This window comes from Leptopilina boulardi, unplaced genomic scaffold, assembly GCF_019393585.1.
Source record: "Leptopilina boulardi isolate dan_hultmark-lab unplaced genomic scaffold, ZJU_Lbou_2.1 LbouV2_335, whole genome shotgun sequence".
Lineage (NCBI taxonomy): Eukaryota > Metazoa > Arthropoda > Insecta > Hymenoptera > Figitidae > Leptopilina > Leptopilina boulardi.
This window is the reverse complement of record NW_026137902.1, coordinates 397153-417565: the sequence shown is the minus strand read 5'-3', so window position 1 is coordinate 417565 and position 20413 is coordinate 397153. Positions and strand designations below refer to the sequence as shown.

The 20413-nt window shown below is 32.6% G+C and overlaps 3 protein-coding genes across 3 annotated transcripts; all 3 read right to left on the bottom strand.

Moving 5' to 3' along the window:
• Positions 1-6928: 6928 nt before the first annotated feature.
• Positions 6929-9163, bottom strand: LOC127285582 (uncharacterized). The gene has a single exon (XM_051311680.1). It carries the CDS (start codon positions 9161-9163, stop codon positions 6929-6931), a length of 2235 nt encoding a protein of 744 aa, XP_051167637.1.
• Positions 9164-9211: 48 nt separating this feature from the next.
• On the bottom strand, positions 9212-10756 carry LOC127285581 (uncharacterized). Its single transcript, XM_051311679.1, has one exon. It carries the CDS (start codon positions 10754-10756, stop codon positions 9212-9214), a length of 1545 nt encoding a protein of 514 aa, XP_051167636.1.
• Positions 10757-10864: 108 nt separating this feature from the next.
• Positions 10865-12424, bottom strand: LOC127285580 (uncharacterized). Its single transcript, XM_051311678.1, has one exon. It carries the CDS (start codon positions 12422-12424, stop codon positions 10865-10867), a length of 1560 nt encoding a protein of 519 aa, XP_051167635.1.
• Between the last annotated feature and the right edge of the window lie 7989 nt (positions 12425-20413).

The following is a 20413-nucleotide window of genomic DNA, read 5'->3' as shown; positions in this document are numbered from 1 at the left end:
CAATTGCGCTTAGTTCTTTTCCTATTTTTTATTTTATATCCGCTATTTTGAATTTTGACAATTTAACATCAGATTCGTCATCAGCGACCCCGAAAACCCCCGAGTAACAAGTTTTAAGCAAATCTAGTGAATTTAAAATTTTTTTTGGTCGCCATATTGGATCCACCATTTTGAATTTTGGAAATGTGACATCGGATTCGTAATCAGCGACCCAAAAAACCCCCGTGTAACAACTTTCAAGCAAATCCAATTAGTTTTTGATTTTCTTATCCGCCATATTGGATCCGCCATTTTGAATTTTTGAAATTTGACTTCAGATTCGTAACCAGCGACCTTAAAAACCCCTGAATAACAACTTTCGAGTGAATTTGGTGACTTTTATAAAACATTGCCTGCCATATTGCACCCGCCATTTTGAATTTTAAAATTTTGCAATTTTAATGTCAAATTCGCATTCAGTGATCAAAAAGGGTTCACAATACTCTCTGCTATATCAAAATTAATCATTTTTTTATTTTTTAAACCATCCTAATAACGTAATTTTATATATAGGTATCATTTTTAAGGTTAGTTTGAAATAAATCAAATTTATCGCAGTTGTGCGTTACAGGAAAAACCTCTCCGAGTATTTTAAAAAAAAAAAAATTAAAATCGATTAAGATTTGTGTTGTCGGTAGATTTTTGTCCACAGAGGGTCATTTTTTTCCCACTGTGCGGACCAATGACGGATTATGAGTTTTAAGCTAGTACCAGCATAATAACCTAGGAAAGAATTTAGCAGACGTACCAGGCTGGTATTAATTAACCATCAGTGCGATACTGGTCTTGTACATTGTTTCAGGGTTTTATGTTATACCAACTTCACTGTCGATGTAGTGAAATGCTAATAATAATACCAATTAATTAATATTAATACTACTACTCTAACGGCGAGGTACTGGTTCATTACCTGTATGGTACAGACAAATAATAGTAAAATCATTTCATGACCGGCTGTACTGCCGGCGTAGTACTAATGCGATACCGGTCTTTTAATTTTTAGTATGGGCCATTCTACGTGAAATTTACCATTTGGGTTTTAAATTCGTCAATATACATTTTTCTTCTTTTTTTGTTGAAAGAAACAAATAAGTATTTTTTTTAGTTGAACCAAGAAAAATTTTTCCAAAAAAAATACTGGCCCAGTATTGGCAAAGTTGGCACCGAGTCTTGGCAAACAATATTGAGTCGACTCTTGTGGTGCTAATTGCGGTTGGACGTCGGCAGTCAGATCTCGGCAGATATTAATGGCCCAATATAGGTTGCAATTACTCCCCCAGCATTGGCAAATATTAAAATAATAAAAATAATTATATTTTTTAATTAATTATGTAATTATTTTTTAGTATTGGCTATGTCATTTTACCATTACAGGCTCATTACTTGGGCCGTTAATGTGACAATATTGTGTTAAGATTCGGGTCAATTATTGAAAATAGAAGTGAAAGAGTTAAATTGTCTAGCAGAGTTTTTAAACTAACTTTAAACTTAATAGAAAAAATTTTGAAAATGAATAATGATAGACTCCCTAAAATATGCTTGTTAAGACTAATTTCCTTATCAAAATCTCCCAATATACCGCTTAAATATAACTGGTGTAAACAGGTTGAAAAATTCTTTGAATTTATTGGGGAAAAGATCACGTGGAACGTACAATATATACAAACTAATAAAATTATATTAGTAAAAACGTATGAAGCTTTTCTTCGTGCGGAAGATATGAATTCTCTGGCAAACTCTCGATCTCTACAGCTGCTCCCTAACTTAACGTTATGCGAAGGAATTCAAAATTATCTAAAACTAAAAGTCCCTTTAACTCTTATAAAAATTATTGCGCAAATCCGTTTAACAAACAATTATAACTTAAGAGTCATCCTTCAAAAAGGTATTCTTAAGTTTGATTGTGAATATTGCTGTGAAGATGGGGAGTTGAAGGGGAAAGAATTACACCATGTACTGATTGAATGTAACCTATACTGTGATATTAAAAAGAAATATATATGTACAAATGAAGATCGCTCGATAATCAGGGATACTTGGCTTGATCTATTAAACTTTCCACAAGCAGAAAATATTAAAGCAATGGCTTTCTTCGTCATAAATATGTTTAAAAAATAGGTAATAACCTAATATAATCTTATGTATTCCACGAATTATTTGTATTTATTTATGCTCAATAGCACTCTTTTGTATGAATCAGTGATTCTGAACAAATAAACTATTATTATTATTATTATTATAGAAGTGAAAGAGAATTGGTGCAGTAAAGGGCCTATTTGATGGTCAATAATTGCCAAGTAAAGTCTGACGAATTTAGGCAGACATTATTGGGCCGTATTGTCAGTTTTCACAACAAAAAGTATTTTAACCACTATAATTCATGTTTAATACTCCCCGGTTCTGCCCCTCTGGTGAGATAACCGTGCACTTTTTCAGAATACATGGTTTGTAATTTGTTAAAATAATATTTTTCAGCAATCATAGCTTCATTTTCTCGTATTCAAATGTTCAAGTAATTAATTTATTTAATTAACAAATTATTAAACCAATTATGTAATTATATTTTATTTCACTTTGATAAAAGAATATATTAATAATTAAACATTGATTCAAAATCGCAAATTAGGAAGAAAATTACTTTTCACATTAAGTTTACTTTAAATTTAAACGAATTCTACTACAATAATAACATTATAAAAAATTTCAAATTTTTGTAGATTTATCTCGTGTCTTGACTCAAAGATTTTAATTGTAACTGAATATTTTTTAAAATTTCGTTTCGCTCCTTTTCAATCTTCATTCTCTCTTCCATCAATTTGTTATTTTCTTTTAATAGAAAAACTTTTTGCATTCGATACGATTTCAATGGATCCTCCAAAGTCATTTTCCGTTTCATTAATAAATCTGTAAAAAATTTTAAGTTTTTCATTATCTTGTTATTCCGTAAACAAATAAATTAAATAAAATTATTAATAATGTAATTTGTTGATCATTTTTAAAATTAATTATTATTAATTATTATTATTATTATTAATTATTATTAATTATTATTAATTGTTATTAATTATTATTAATTATTATTAATTATTATTAATTAATTAATTAATTAATTTAATTAATACTAATTAAATCCAATAATTCTTTTTATCATTGCATAGTCACAAATTATTTTTAAAAATTAGTTAAATGAAGAAATTGGAGAAAAAAATATTTAAAAACGATTAAAAATTTATTGAAAATTCTAAATGAATAAACCCATTATAGTGCTTAATTGGAGAAAGCAAAAAATTATAATTCTAGATAAATTTAAGCAAAACCCTCACGGTACATAATCTTATATATAATATTGGAAAAAATATCTATATATATTTTAACATTAACAATATTATAAAGATGTTAGAATATTAAGGTCGTGTCATTCAGTGGTCACGTGTCACATATACTTTACTATGGAAATACGTCACACGGAATAACATGACCTTAAGGCAATATTGACAAACTTCCTGCAAGTATAGGTGTTGTTGGGAAAGTTGCTTTTAGAACATTTAATCTGCTTTAAAAAGACGCAATAAAGTTAACAAAGAAATTAAAAAATTGACAACTATAAACCAATTACAGGGACGTTACGCTCTGAGAAAACCTGGAACTATCAGAAAATTTTTTTTAGTTAGTGAAAACCTGGAAAAGTCATGGAATTATATAAAATATATTGTTTTAAAAATTAATTTGCAAATAGAATTTTGATTTTTTCCTTGATCCTTCTAAAAAGAATTGAAACAGTTAAAAATAAGATTAGTTCCTGTATCAAACTTCCATCGATAACTTTTAGTAGAATTTAGGAAATTTTAATTACTTTACAAATTTTTAATTACTTGCTTATAAAACTTCAATCATCTTTAATTCAATTATCAAAAAGAGAATTTAAATGTTCCAAAAACCACAATTTTCAGAATTTTAAATACATTTTTTCGAAACTTATTTAAAGAAAATGTAATTTAAATTTTTTAAAAATTTACTGTAATTTAAGTAAAAACTGTAATTAAAAATCTTTGTAAATCTCAATACAAATTAATTTAAAATCATTTAAATTTTGTTAAAAAATTTTATTTTTAAAAATTATAAGAAACAATTCTTTATCAATTATTAAATAAAAAATTTCTTCAGAATTTTAAAGGAAACAACATATTTAAAACTTAAAAAAAATAGAATTATTCAACCTGAAGAAAGATATTCTAGAATTTAATTATTTAAAACAAATTAAATTATTTACAGATATAAACAAAATTTAAGGAATTGTTTTATAACTCATTGCGTTTTAAAAGTTTTAAAGGTGAAAATAGAATTCAAAAAGGAAAAATTAAGGTTTGTATGCCTTTCAAAAATATATTTTTGACACCAAAAAAGCAGAATTTTTGTAGTAATTTTAGAAGTTTGTTATTTTCAAGTACTTTTGATATAACCCTATAATTTCCAAGAAAACAAATAATGAAAAAAAGATAAAATAATGTAAGGAAATTTTAATTTTCAATCGATTTCAACAATAACAAAAGTAGACTCTAATATTTACCTTTAAATTTATTTGATGATGTAGTTTCTGGTTCCGTGATTCTTGTTTCCTCACCGTCCGAATCATCAAGAAAGATTATATCATTATTAATTAAAGACACTGATGCAGAAATATTTTCAGGATCGTTTCCAGAAGTATCATTGCCTCTGACTGGCTTCAAAGAATCTTTCTTTTTCTCCATTGTCTGTTTGCTGCTTTTTTCCTGTAAAATTCTAATATTACTTTCATAGTCCAGAATTATTAATAATTTTTATCCAATCTCAAGAAAAAAAGATAAGGTAAAAATTAATCAGGAGAGAAGAAAAATTGAAGAAAATAAAAGGAAGAAAGAAAATAGAATAAGAATCAAGAATGAAGAAAGAAGACTTTTTAAAGAAGAGTGAAAATGATTGAAAATTAATATATTATTTATTGCCTGTGTCTTTTTTTCGGACTCAATTTCATTATTTAAAGTTTTAAGAGCTGTTAACTCCCAATTTTCAGGTGGAGGAAGAATAATTATATCCTCCTCATTTTTCAATAATAAAATTAACTGTTGGTCCATGTACTGGAAATCAACAGGAATGGGAGACCCCCCTCCAGTCGCAGTTAAGTTTTTTCTCTCATTCCTTGACTTAAGCCTTACATCTGTCTTCCAGTTGATCCAAGTCTAAATGAATATGATTTTTACATTCTCATCACATGAGAATGTATTATAATTGGTCGAAAATTGACTTTTACTATTTCCATGAAATCTTTACGTTTTGAGGTGCCCTGAGTCGAAAAAACATGGTCCGGCGAAAGTGTCTGTCTGTGTGTCTTTATGTATGTACGTATGTATGTATGTATGTACGTATGTAGACACAAAATGTTGTTGACACAATAACTTTTGTAAATCGAAACAAATCGTTTTGCAATTTTGCATACACAAAGTTAGAATCAAAATACAGGTTAAGTTCGTTAGCCAGACATTTTCATCAAAAAATGCAAAAACTGCGGGATTTTCAAAATTTTGAAATTTAATTTTTTAAAAAAAAAATTTTTTTTCACTACACAGCATTACAGTCCAGGAAAAAGAAAACATTTTTTTTAAATAAAATTTTTTGATTAAATTAAAATTGTAAAAGTTACAGTGGTTTAATTGTCGAAAAACACCTAAAAAACGCCAAAAAAGACATTTTTTATGAAAAATTAAATTTTACTAATGGGGTGAAAAAAATCAGTCCATAAAATAGACACATTCTCATCATAATAGACTCAGAAAATATGAAACAAGTAAAAAAAATATCAATTTAGAAAAAAACCACTCTATATACATATTATTTATATTTTTTTACACAAAAATCATAATATCTGACTCAATTATCTTGTAATGTATTCATCTTGGCATAATGACCCCACAGACTTTTTTCTTCAAAATTTTATCAGCTACAACTTTGCCATTAAACATTATTCTCTATCTCTTTACGTTTTTAAGATTTTAATGAAAAAAGCATTTATTTTTACATTCTCATCATGTTTGAGAGGGAGCAAAACCTTGCTGGTGAGGAAATAGGTCTGTTATCAAAAATTCACAGCGAAATAAAATCTCGGAAAGTTTACACAAAAAACAACACTTTATTGCTGATCAGCGAACACACAAGATTTACACTTAAGAAGGTGAGAATTTCCTTAGAGTTTCTAGAATTGTCTTGTGTTTCTCAGCTGGCGGCAATGCCGGTCTGAGCACGTTTTCGACGCACTTGAGATTAACCTTTGATTTCGCGACCGATAATTGTGTGAGAGACAACCCGAGTGATAAAATACCTTGTTATAAAATTGAGCTTGATAAATAAACTAAAGTTAAGTGATTATTAACTTAGAAAATGAACAGATTAATGCCTTGAGATAGATGAGATCTAACCTCTAGAGATATCTGGTGAGTACTAAAATTTACAGAGATGCGCGGAACGACGACGCCGTGACATGTTAGCGCCCTCACGTGTTAACTTGATGCGTAAATTCAAATTATCGCGCACAACACCAAATTTCACAATATTCAATTCACTCAGAATTGGCGATTCAAACAGCTACACTAGCGCCACAGTTGAACTAATTTAGGTGTGACTCGCTCTGTAGCACTCCATGTGTTTTAAATTATTTTTTTTTATTTAACGCTTAAAAATAATTTTACAAACGCAATAAAAATATCAGAATAATTAAATAATTTGAAATAAACTGTCAAAACAGAGACTGCTTTAGAGCGAGTCACGCCTAAATTAGTTCAACTGTGGCGCTAGTGTAGCTGTTTGAATCGCCAATTGAACATACTCCCCTTCATCGGCAACGGAGTTGACGATCCATTTAGGTTGAGTTGTTGTCCTTGAGAGCTTCTTCCGTCGAGATGGGGAGCACAGCCAACTTGGTGATTGGTCGTTTGAGATGTGTCGTTGCAGTTTTAATTGAAACGACTCTGGTGAGACCGTCCTTGCCAGGGTGTAATGCAGTGACCCTAGCTAAAGGCCATTTTGAGGGAGGGAACCTTTCGTCAGTGAGGAGAACTAGAGAACCAACCTTGATTTGATGTGTTGGATGATGCCACTTGGAGATAGCGAGTTGTTGTTGAAGATAACAGGTGGACCACTTCGCCCAGAAAAATTGAGCTTGTTGTTGAATCAATTTCCACCTTGTTAACCTTGAAGTTTTCAGGTCCAAGAGGGATGGTTCCGGTATTGATGTGAGTGGTTCCCCGATGAGAAAATGTCCTGGTGTGAGAACTGACAAGTCGTCAGGGTCCTCTGTAAGAGGTTCCAATGGTCGGGAGTTGAGAACCGCTTCGATTTGCGTAAGAAGAGTCGTAAATTCCTCGAACGTCAAAATCGTCTCGCCGATCGTCCTTCTGAGATGATACTTGATTGATTTCACGGCAGCTTCCCATTTTCCACCCATGTGTGGAGCTGCTGGAGGGTTGAATTTCCAGGAGGTGCCGTCCTTGATCAGTAGTTGAGAGAGTTCCTTGGCTTCTTGAGATCCGTCCTTGAAGAGTTGCTTGAGAGTAGTGTCCGCGCCGATGAAGTTGGTACCACAATCACTGTAGAGTGTTTGACAAATACCTCTCCTTGAGACAAATCGGCGGTAGGCTGCGAGAAATCCGTTGGTGGAATAATCCGTCACTACCTCGAGATGCAGAGCCGATGATGAGAAGCACACAAAGAGACAAATCCATCCCTTTTTCGTTTTAGCTCCACGACCTGTCCAGGATTTGAGGGTGATTGGACCGGCGTAGTCAACCCCAGAAGTGAGAAATGGCCTTGAAGGGGTGATTCTTTCCAAAGGTAGTTGACCCATGAGTTGTTGAGCACGAATTCCTCTTTGTCGAGCACAAGGAATGCACTTGAGAATGAATGACCTTACTGGTTGTCTTCCTCCGATGATCCAGTAGGAATTCCTTAGATGAGCCAAGGTGAGTTGAGTTCCTCCGTGAAGAGTCCTTGAATGAGCATCCGCTATCAGAAGTCGAGTGAGGGGAGAATCCTTGGGTAGAATAGCAGGATGTTTGCTTTCGTGATCCAAACTTGAGTGTTTGAGTCGACCTCCGACTCTGAGAATACCTTGATGATCGATGAATGGATTGAGTTTGGAAAGCGGATGAGACCTTGAGAATTTTGTGCCTCGATTGAGATCCTTGATGTCTGCTGAGAAGTAGGCCACTTGAATATTCTTGATCCAGAATGTCCTTGCAAGATCGAGATCCTTGAGTCCGATTGGGTTGGCCAGAGAAGAGTTGGGAATCCTTTTGAGAATAGCGAGAAATCTGAGGCAAATTGAGGTGATTTTTAACAATGAGTGCAGATCTGAGTATTGATGAATCAGATCCCACAATTGGGGGTGAGAGGTGGTAACAGTAAATGTTAATCCTGGTCTTTCTTCGACTTGAGCTGATGAATCCGACCTTGAGGTTGATGAGGGCCAGTTTTCCTTGATGTCCTTGAGCCATGGTGGACCATTCCACCAGAGGTGATGTTGAGAGAGTTGTTGAATTGATAGGCCCCTTGATGCACAGTCAGCAGGATTTTCTTTTCCTTTGATGAATCTCCATTGACCTTGAGGGACGAGGTCATGGATCGAAGATACCCTGTTGTGTACAAATTCCTTCCAACGAGAGGGGTGGCTGTTGATCCAAGTGAGGGCTACCGATGAGTCTGTCCACAGGAATACTGGAACTTGACATAATTCCAGGGTCCGTTGAACGTAGTTCCCAAGTCGTGCCAAGAGTTGAGCAGCCGAGAGTTCCAACCTTGGAATGGTTAGACGTTTGAGGGGAGCAACCTTGGTTTTGGCACAAACAAATGTAACTTTTGATTCTTGGTTTGGTTCCGAGGTTTTGAGAAAAACAACAGCTGCCATTGCGAGTTGTGATGCGTCCGAGAATCCATGAATTTCCGTTGTTGAGGTTGATGTGAGATTGAGCCATCGAGGGATTGAGATCTCGGGGAGTTGAGCTAGCTCTTCCTTGAATTTGATCCACCTTGAAGATAGTTTCTCAGATAAAGGGTCGTCCCAACCCAATTTCTCAAGCCACAGTTCCTGCAGCAACATTTTGGCTCGGATGATGACGGGAGAAAGAAATCCTAGGGGATCAAACAATTAAGATACCTCGGATAAGATAGACCTTTTGGATATTCCTTGACCTGGGAGAGATGTTGGCTCAAATGAGAACTTGAATTCATCTGACCTTGGAAACCATGAGAGACCGAGAACCTTGGTTTGAGTGTGATCGATTAAGTGGGAATTCAAGTCGCCTTTCCTTGTTACAGCGTCGAAGAAATCGGGGTGATTGCTTTGCCATTTAGCTAGAGGGAATCCGCCAGAGTTGAGAAGATCGATGAGATCCTTGGCTATGTCCTTGAGTTCTGACACCTCATCAGAACCACCGTAGATGTCGTCCATGTATCGACCATTGAGAAGTACGGGCACAGCCAGAGGAAACCTGTAACCTTCGTCTTGAATGAGTTGTAAAAGTACCCTTACCGCCAAGAATGGTGCAGATTTTGTTCCGTAGGTGACCGTGGTGAGTTGGTAAGAGATTTCCTTGTTGTTTGAATCCACCCAGATGATTCGTTGTAGATCCCAATCGTCCGGATGTACCTTGATTTGTCTGAACATCTTGGTGATGTCCGTAGAAAAGATGTATCGAAATCTTCTTACCCAGAGTAAAATGTCGGAGATGTCCTTTTGAAGTTTTGCACCAGTGTGAAGTATTGAGTTGAGAGAGGCACCGGATGTGGAAGGGCTTGATCCATTGAAAACAACCCTTAATTTTGTTGTGGTACTTTGCTCCCTGAGGATTCCATGATGAGGTAGATAATAGGTTGTAAGGCTACTATCCCTTGGAGGAGCCTTGACCATGTGTCCATCAGCTTCATATTCCGTAAGAAATGCGAAGTAGCGATCCTTGAGAAGTCCTTGAGTTGAAAATCGTTTGAAGAGCCGATGAAGACACCGTTGAGCCTTGAAGAATGAGTCGCCAAGTTGACTCGGTGATGATGAGATTGGAAGTCGAATGATGTATTTGCCCTTGGAGTCCCTTGAGTAAGTGGCCTTGAAATGCTCCTCGCATTCCAATTCTTGAGTTGTGAGTTGATCCTTTTCCTTGGTAGGTACTTCTTCTTGAGTCCAGAATTTAGTGAGAAGATCTTGAAGATCATCCAGTTGCTGATCCACAATCAGATGATGAGATAAATGTTCCTTGATTGAATTGCCATCGGTTGGTCCCAGAATTACCCAACCAAAGATGGTAAGTTGAGCCATGGGTGTTGAGGAAGGTCCCTTGATGATGTCCGGTTGAATGATTTGAGCATACACGTCCGCTCCAATGATGAGATCAACTTTCATTGGAATGGTGTAATCGGGATCGGCAAGAGGGATGTTTTGAAGATGAGACCATTTGAGAGATGGAAGAGTGGTGGTAGGAAGCGTTGACGACAATTTTGAAAGAACGTATGCGTGGAGAGAAATTGATTTTGAGGAATGGATTGATTTGAGAGTGATTGAAACAACTCCTCGAGTGTTACCTGAATTTGTTGCTCCAATGCCGATGATTGAGATGTTTGAGTGATGCCTTGTTAGATTGAGATGAGATACCGTTGATTCCGAAATGAAAGAGAGTTCAGATCCGGAATCAATAAGCATACGAACTGGATGAGGAGTACCTTGTTGAGTGATGAGAAGAGCACGTGCAGTGGCGAGGAGAACCACTGGCCTTGAGTGAAATCCTTCGCCGTCGAGCTGCGTCCCACGTCAATTGACCTTGGAGCTGTTTGATGTACTTGATCCTTGATCTTGATCCTTGTCCTTTGATGGTTGATTAGTATCCTTGTTGATCTTGGGTGCAGTGGATTGATGGATCATGGTGTGATGTTTACCCTCACACTCTTGACACCTTTTTTCACTCTTACACGCACTAGCACTGTGGGGTCCCAAGCAGTTGAAACAAAGGCGTTCCTTGATGACAAATTGCCTTCTTTCGGTAGGCATCAGATCTCGGAATTTCTCACATCTGACCAAGAAATGAGATTTACCGCACATTGAGCATGATGATGATGAACCTTGTTGTCTTGGGGATTGAGTGGATCCAGCAAATGCCCTTTGAGATGATGAGTTACCTTGAGATTTGCCTGATGTTGATGCTTGGTTCCTTGTTGGTTGAGAGTAGCTAGAGATACTCTCAAGAGCACGAGCTCGACCAGTGAGGAAATCCTTGAGTTGAGTGTAGGTGGGGGGATCCAGCCTTGATCCGAGTTTGATCTCCCAACCTTCTCGAGTGTGAGTGTCGAGCCGTTTTGAGATGTGATGCACCAAAACTTGGTCCCATTGGTCCACTGGCAAACCGAGAGTTGAGAGGGCGTTTAACGCTTCCGTGGTTGAGGACAAGAGAGTGTTTAAACCTTGCGCGGACTTTGGGGGGATGATAGTGGTTGAGAAGAGCTGTTCCATGTGTCGAGTGATGAGTAACCTTTTGTTGTCGTACCGAGAAACGACAATGTTCCAGGCAGATTCGAAACTGTCATTGGAAACTGAGAGATTCGAGATGAGTTTGGCCGCGTCACCAGTGAGACTAACCTTAAGGTATTGCATCTTCTCCACAGTTGATATCTTTGGGTCATTTGTGACCAAAGAAGAGAAGAGATCCTTGTAGCTATTCCAAGCTGAGTAATCGCCCGAAAAAGTTGGAAGAGGAATTTTGGGGAGCTTCCCTGAAGATCGCACTTCCGATGATGAGGGTGAGTGGGTGAGAGCGGGAGGTTCCAATTTTCGAAGCTTGCACACGTGGTACAGCATCGCGTCCCTTGCCTTGGTGTAAGCTTCAACAAATTGTCCGAAAACATCCTCCTGTACATAAGGGTGTTTAAGGAATTTGGCCGAACTACTGGTGATGAGTTCATCATGAATCTCGCTGAACTCCTCATAATTCTTCTCGAGAATCTGAACCCTTAGTTCCAAAAAATCCGCACTGTCCACAAAAAGTCCTCGTTGTAAATCTGGGAACGTATTTTCCACGATTTTGAGCCTTGTGAACTGAGTTGATACCTTGAGTTCTACCTTGGATGATGGTTTGCGAGTAGAATCGATTTTTGATTGATCGTCGTCATCTGTTACCTTTGAGCTGACACGTGACGCGTGATCAGAAGGGACCTTGAGAAGGATCTTAGGTTCAAGATGCACCTTGGAGATTGATTCAGGTGACTTTTCCTTTTTTGATTCGTCCTTGGTGAGATTATCCTTGTCGGTTTTTTCCTTGTCGGGGTTTTCCATGCCATCAAAGAATTCCTCAACTTCCTTTTTCCCGTTATTTGACATGATTTAGAGATTTGAAAGAACGAGGGAAAACGAGACCAAATGGAGTTGAGTGGTGTGTAAGCAATAGTGCGACGCGCAACGAGAGCGAGAGAGAAAGGGTGCGTGAAGCCTCGATGCGTGAGCACAGCGGTAACGTGCACCGGTCGTCACCTGTAACCGCCGAGCAGAGGGGAGAGAAGCAATATGGCGCTCACTGAAGATTGGTGAGCGGATCCTTGTAGCGCGGCACTGTGACGTTGCGAGAGGAGGGGAACCGTGAGAGTGGGAGCGCGCACACGGGAGAGAACTCGTTTCCACTTGCGATGAGGCGAGGGGAAGAAACCGTAGAAAAGATGGCGTTAACTGAGAGAATCCTTGAGGCGTGCAACGCTGAGACGCCACGAGAATGATTCCTTCGTTGATTGTTCACTGAGCACTTTCCTTGAAAATGTCGTTGTGGCAAACACTTCGAAATTTCACTATGCACTTTTTTCACAGGCCATCCGGCTCGAAGGACCAAAAAATGTTTGAGAGGGAGCAAAACCTTGCTGGTGAGGAAATAGGTCTGTTATCAAAAATTCACAGCGAAATAAAATATCGGAAAGTTTACACAAAAAACAACACTTTATTGCTGATCAGCGAACACACAAGATTTACACTTAAGAAGGTGAGAATTTCCTTAGAGTTTCTAGAATTGTCTTGTGTTTCTCAGCTGGCGGCAATGCCGGTCTGAGCACGTTTTCGACGCACTTGAGATTAACCTTTGATTTCGCGACCGATAATTGTGTGGGAGACAACCCGAGTGATAAAATACCTTGTTATAAAATTGAGCTTGATAAATAAACTAAAGTTAAGTGATTATTAACTTAGAAAATGAACAGATTAATGCCTTGAGATAGATGAGATCTAACCTCTAGAGATATCTGGTGAGTACTAAAATTTACAGAGATGCGCGGAACGACGACGCCGTGACATGTTAGCGCCCTCACGTGTTAACTTGATGCGTAAATTCAAATTATCGCGCACAACACCAAATTTCACAATATTCAATTCACTCAGAATTGAACACATCACATGAGAAGGTATTATAATTGGTCGAAAATTGACTTTTACTATTTCCATTAAATTTTTACGTTTTGAGGTGCCTTGAGTCGAAAAAGCATGGTCCGGCGAAGTGTCTGTCTGTGTGTATGTATGTATGTATGTACGTACGTATATAGACATAAAATGTTGTTGACAAAATAACTTTTATAAATCGAAACAAATAGATTTGCAAAAATGATATTGTACAAGATTTTTCAACTGGGAATAGTATATATAACCCTTACTTTTATGTATAACAAGCTTGATTTAAATAAAATAAATTGTTTAATTAAAAAAACTATTTGAAAAAAATAATGGAGATGAGATACTAACCCCTTAAATGTATTCGTTTGCTCAAATGTTTCATATATTTAAATAATAAAAAATCCAAATACTCAAAAACACTTCTAATTCCGCATCATACATTCGAGCGTGAAACGCGAGTGCCATGATGAGAATGTTCTCCTTAAAGTCGAAGAACTTTAAGAAAATTAATCCTATATAATAATAATAAAATTATTGTATATAATTTTTATATTAAAATATTATAATATAATATTAAATGTAGAGTCAGCATAACATTTGGAGCGCGTAGCGCGACGGAGTGCTCTTCGCGCCCTAGGCGCGTTCAAACCCGCGTTTCTAAATCAGAATTTTGCTTTGATAATAAGTGAAAACAGTAACAGTCAAATTGAAAAGTAATGTAATTAATTAACCATTTAATAATAATAATAATAATTATTATAATAATAATGAAAATAAATAATAATAAATATTGAAAAAATTAAATTTTAGAAAAATGAAATGTGAAAATTTATTCAGTCGATCATTTTATAAAATCTAACCTTCTCCCATGTGTCCACATTTGTTTTAAATCCATTCTTTTCCATATTAAGCACTGTACTTAAAATTTGCCATTTCTTTTTTTGAACTCCCTTCGAACACTTGGAATGCAGGAGATCCTTATTATTTTGCATGAATCGAATTAAAATTGTTCTTTGCAGGTTCGAAATACTTTCCATCTTGTGGCTTTTTGACATTTTCATTTTTTGTATCTTTCTCATTTGTTTCGTAAAGATTGGAATTTCAACATCCTGAAGTTCTTCATTTTTATTGTTCAATAAAAACTTTAAGTTAGCGCACTATTCAAAATTTGCTTATTCTTTTTAATGAAAATTCAAGTAAAAAATGGGATTTTGTAATTAAAGAGAAAAAATATAGCATTGTAGAGTATTAAAAAAAAATAATTTTTTTTGTGAAAACCTGAAAATTTTTTTAGAGTTTCAAAATAGTAAGAAATTCTTTTTTCAATAAGACTGAAAATTTGTTGTAAATATGTTAGATATATAGATATACTATATTTCTATTTTCTGATGATTAAGATTTTTCGAAAATTACGATAATGAAGAATTCGACTTTATCATTTTGTCAGATTATTTTTAATAAGAAAGAGATTTCTATAAAAAAGAATACTTCAAAAAATTTCCACACGAAGTTTTGAACAAGTACTCCAGTTTATTTATAAATTTGGTAATAATAATAATAATAATGTTGTAGTTTCAATTTGTAATCTGAACTCTGAATTGGATTCAAATACAAATTTTTGAATCAAAGTAAATTACAAATCTCAGAATAAAATAAAATTTTGGATAAAAATAAAAATTTCAATTTAACACAAAATCAGATTTTGAAAGTGGAATGAAATTAAAATTTTCCACAAACAACATCGAAATTTCAAATTAAAACGAAAATAAAAATTTTAAATAAGAACAAAATCGATTTCTAGAAATAAAAAACTCCCAATTTTAAATGACAAAAAAATAAATTTGAATTAAAGATTGATTGAAAAATTCACAATCGGATGAAAATTTTGAATTGCAAGGGAAAAAAATCTTTAAATTCAAACCAAAATTAAATTTTTGAAGATAAAAATAATTAGAATTTCGACTTGTGTTTAAATAGAAATTTTCGAACCAAAATAAATTACAAATTTTCAAATCGGAAAAAAATAATATAACTAATTAAACCTTACTATTGACAACAATTAAACAAAAGTGATGAAAATGTAATAATTGAACGAGAATTGTATATAAAAAACTGAAGAATTTATCGACTGACGATATTGTTGATTCCCTCAGAAATATCTTTTAAAACAGCTAATAGATTTTCTTGATATTTCTTCTGATTTTTGATATTTTCTTTTTTCAGTTTTAGTTGTTCTTTTTTCAATTGTACCTTCTCGGACAGTAGTTCTATTGCAGATTTATCTAGAAAAAAATAGTAGTATTTATAAAAATCAGAATTTTATATTGTTACAGAATAAAATCCAGAGGAAAGAAGAGACAATGGATACAATACCACACTTATATAATTGAAAACAATTAAATAATTTTTTTTCATTTTTATTAATAATGTGTAATATTTAATGGGAAAGAATGTTGAGACAATAAAAAAACTCTAAAATAACTTATTATTGTTTAAACTATTGAGTTTTGATCAAAATACTCATCATGGACTTGTATAAATTTTTATGTCATTCAAGGAAGTTTAATAAATCAACTCCAAAAGCATTAATTTCCTCAGAATAATTCAAATCATAAATCATGAACTCCTTTCGCTTCAACCATGGTTGCCAAGGAAACCGCAATAAATCCAGAAAAAGCCATTTAAATCGCATTTTAGAGACTTGTCATATTAGATCCGCCATTTTGAATTTTTGAACATTTATTTCAATCAACAAATTTTTTATTTTATCAGCCGCCATATTGGATCCACCATTTTGAATTTTGAAAAACTGACATCGGATTCGTAGTCAGCAACCCCGAAAACCCCTGAGTAACAAATTTATTTAGAAATGATTCCGGTGCCGCAAAGGGTTAAGGATAAATCTATATAACATTATTAAAATTTATAAATAAAATTCATTATTTAATACATTATTTACAAAAGCTCCAAATTCTAGAAACATTTTAACTTTTACAATTTTAACTACTTTTCATAGCTAAATAAAAATTTTTTTTGTGGTTAAATAAACACTTTGAAAAAATAAGCAAAATGTGGTTGTAAAGTTAAATTTTTATAAAATTGTATCCTTTACTATAGTTAAATAAAGATAAAGTTTTTTAATTCTTTATAAAACATCTAATGACTTTTCCTTTTGTTCTTTCATTTCAAAAAAACGACTGTAACATTTTTTCTACCTTTAAAGCTCAGAGGGCAATCTAAAATTAAGTAGATAAGCATATATGTATAAACTAAACATTCTTGATATATATAGAGAATCATATGTCAATAATTAACTTACATACATAAATAAATAAATACAAATAATCAATAAACCTTTTATTTTGGAGAATTTCTGTTCTTTGATTTCTTCTGCTTCATTTTCACTATCATCAATGTTTATTATAGTTTCTGGAAAAAGGTTAAAAAATGAAAAATTACGAGAAATACTTCAAGCAGCATCTCGATAATGAAACTTTTTCAAAAAAATAAGAATTTTCCAAATAAATCATACTTTTTCACTTGCATACATTTTTTGAACTTTTGTGAAAATTCAAAAATTTTAGAAAAGTAAAAGTCGTGCTGAATTGTGGTCGACGAGCGCAATAAAAAAAACTATAATGAAATTTTTTCAAAAAATTAATAATTTTCCAAATAGATCATACTTTTTTTTTAATCGAAATACAATTAGAATCCTTTTTAAATATTATACAGAAAAAATTAGCTATTTTATAGGAGATTTTGAGGGTTAACAGCGACGTGTTTATGTGTTGTGAATGAAAAAAATATTGTAAGCATTAAATTACCTTCACTTTTCAGTTTCTTGTTTTGTCTAAAAATTAAATCAACTTTTCGTTTAGTTACAGAATGTTTGTTTTCTGTAGAACTACCTATTGCAAAGCTTACGTCTTCCTTGAATTCTTCTTTAAATAATTCATTTAGGTCAAAACTTATTTCCGTGGTAATCTTTAAATATCAATAAAATAATAATTACTGTATAAATAATTAATTCAATAAACGAAGTAAATAATATATAAATTGTGGAATAATTATTATTAGTATGTTCTACCTTATTTTCTTCATCTTCCTTCTCCTCTTTAAAAATAGCTGCTTCCTGAAATTAATTAAAATTATAAATAAACAAAGTAAATAATATATTAATTGTTGAATAATTATTATTAGTATATTCCACCTTTCTTTCTTCTTCATGTTTCTCCTCCTCTTTAGAAATAGGTGCTTCCTGCAATTAATTAAAATTATAAATAATATGTAAATTTATATTAAAATTGTTTTCTGAATATAGAATATAGTTTTTGGAAAAAAAATTATCATACAATAATGTATCACTAATAATGAATTGCAAATTATTCTTAAGTAATGCCAAGAATAAGCTACATGAAAAAAATTTCTTGTGATGACTGCAGAGTCAAAATGTCAGATACCAACTTTGCATTATTAGAACAAGCATTTTGAATTTTACTATAATTATTTATATTAAAAAATCATCAACCTCAAAAACCTCAAAGAAATAAGTTTAAAGTTAATGGGATAAATTATAAAAAAATTGTTTATCACAAATTAGATCCGTTATTTTGTCTTATCAAATTTTCCCTCAGATTCAAATTCAGCAACATCAGCGTCACAACTCCCTAGGAACGATTTTGAATGCATGATTCTTATTTAATTGTACTAGAAATAACCTCGTCATGTACATTTTTAAGAACATGATCATGTGCATGAAAACATGCATAATCATAGTTAACTTTTCTTACCGTATACCCTAACATTTTTACGGATATTTAGAATATCCTATGGGCGTCCTAAGGATATCCGGAAATAAGGATATCCACAGGATGTCCAAGGGATCTCTGTAAATTTCTTAAGTACATCCTGAAGGTATCTTAATTTCCGGATACGGATAGGATGTCCATTGAATATTCTGAAATATCCGTTGCTGTTAGTGTTTGTGTAGTAATTGGATAAAATAGTAAAATTTAAAAGTGTAAGAAACAATTTTTCTATGGTAAAAATTTAAATAAAGACACATGTTACATGTTTAGATGTAAGAAAAAATGTTTTATAAAATACATGGATTGTGGTAAAAACCTTTGTTTCTTGCGTTTTTTCCCTATTTTTGATGTAATTCCTATTTCAGGGATGGATATTCCAAATTGTTCTTTTGGAATGATGTGCTTCAACAAGTCTTTCTCACATTCTGTTAATTCGGTTATGTTACTTTCATTTTTTTCTATTTCCATGTTCCTTTGAGTGTTCTTCTGAACGGTTTGTTTTTTGAAATCTCTCCAACTCTAAGTATAGAAAAGTTTCAATTTTACTTTAAATATTATGTAATCACAACTAGAAATTTTTAACTGTTTGAATCTTTGGAAAATTTCCGTAATTCCTATATATATGTTATTTTATTCACGTAATATTCCGAGTCTGTCTGAAATATTTCAAAAGAATTCGAGAAAATTGGCAAATTTTTTAGGAAAAATAAATTCGCAGTGTAGCTTAAATTTTTGATTGGAATGTAATTTTAAAAATCTAAAAATTATATGTGGTTGTATTTAATTTTTAAATAAACAAAAATAATCACTTTCTTCCAGGATGCGACATCTTTTATTGCTCCATTCGTTGTTTGATTTAGCAATTGTGCCATTTGTTCAAAAAATTCCTCCTAAACAATAAATGTACAATGGATTATTTTGCAAATAATTTAAGAAATCACTATTTTGTATGTAAATATAAAAAATTACTAATTATATTTATTTTATAATACTTTTATATTAAATAATATATTGTTTTTGTTAAAATTGGTTAACTAAATTTCAATATACTTGAAATGACTTTATTCTTGATAAACTGTTGTGTTGATAAACCGTAATGGAAAAAATATAATAATAGTAATAATCATAACACTTATAATATATTAAAAAACTGAAACTGAGAGAAATTCGAAATTATTACTATTATTATTTGTCACTTGTTAAATTTAAGTAACAGTTTCTTCAAAAAGAATTTCAAAATAATGTTAAAAGACTTACAGAATTTTTTTTGTAATTATTGCCCTTCAATCTCCCAAGCGCCAATTCTCTATGGCTTAGCATAAAGGCTACCATAAAGTCCTTCTGCCCCGGGGTTACATGCTTCTTGTTTGTCTGCATATTAATATCCTCTTGATTTCAAAGCGTATAACTTTAAAATAAGGACAACATAAACTGTCACAAAAATGTTAAACAGTGTGAATTTAGTTACGCGCACAAATAGTTGAAATAAACTTATATGTATATATATATATGATGTTTTCTATTGTGATTTTTTATGAAGATAATGGGAATACGGAATTATAATTTTATGTATTTTAAGAGCCGTATTGAAAAAAAACACGTGTAAAAACACGTGTATTTATACGTGTATTTACACGTGTTTTTATACGTGTATTTACACGTGTATTTACACATGTTTTTTAATTCTATTAAAAATTTCATTAAAATTTTATTTCTTTCTTATGTATTAATCAATTATGTAAAGAGGAACATTTTTTATGTTGTTTATCCATAAAATTTTTTATTCCTTACTGTATATTTATTAAGACACTAATTTTTAACTATTAATTCTCTTATCAGTGTACTTTTAAAAAGGTAGTTTTTTCTTATTATTGCAATTTATCAACTTAATTTTAATAATAAATTATTACTTCATGTAAAATTATATATTTTCCAAATGTTTAAATAAATAATTGTTGTTATTTACTAACTTTTGATAAAAAATTATTCAAAAATTTTTTTTTTTTAATATTTCAATTTTGCAGTGTGAGTAGTATGAAATTGAACAATTTTATTATTATGACAATTCAATAATTGTTTAAATAAATAATTGTTCATATTTACTATCTTTTGATACACAGTTCCTAGAAAGATG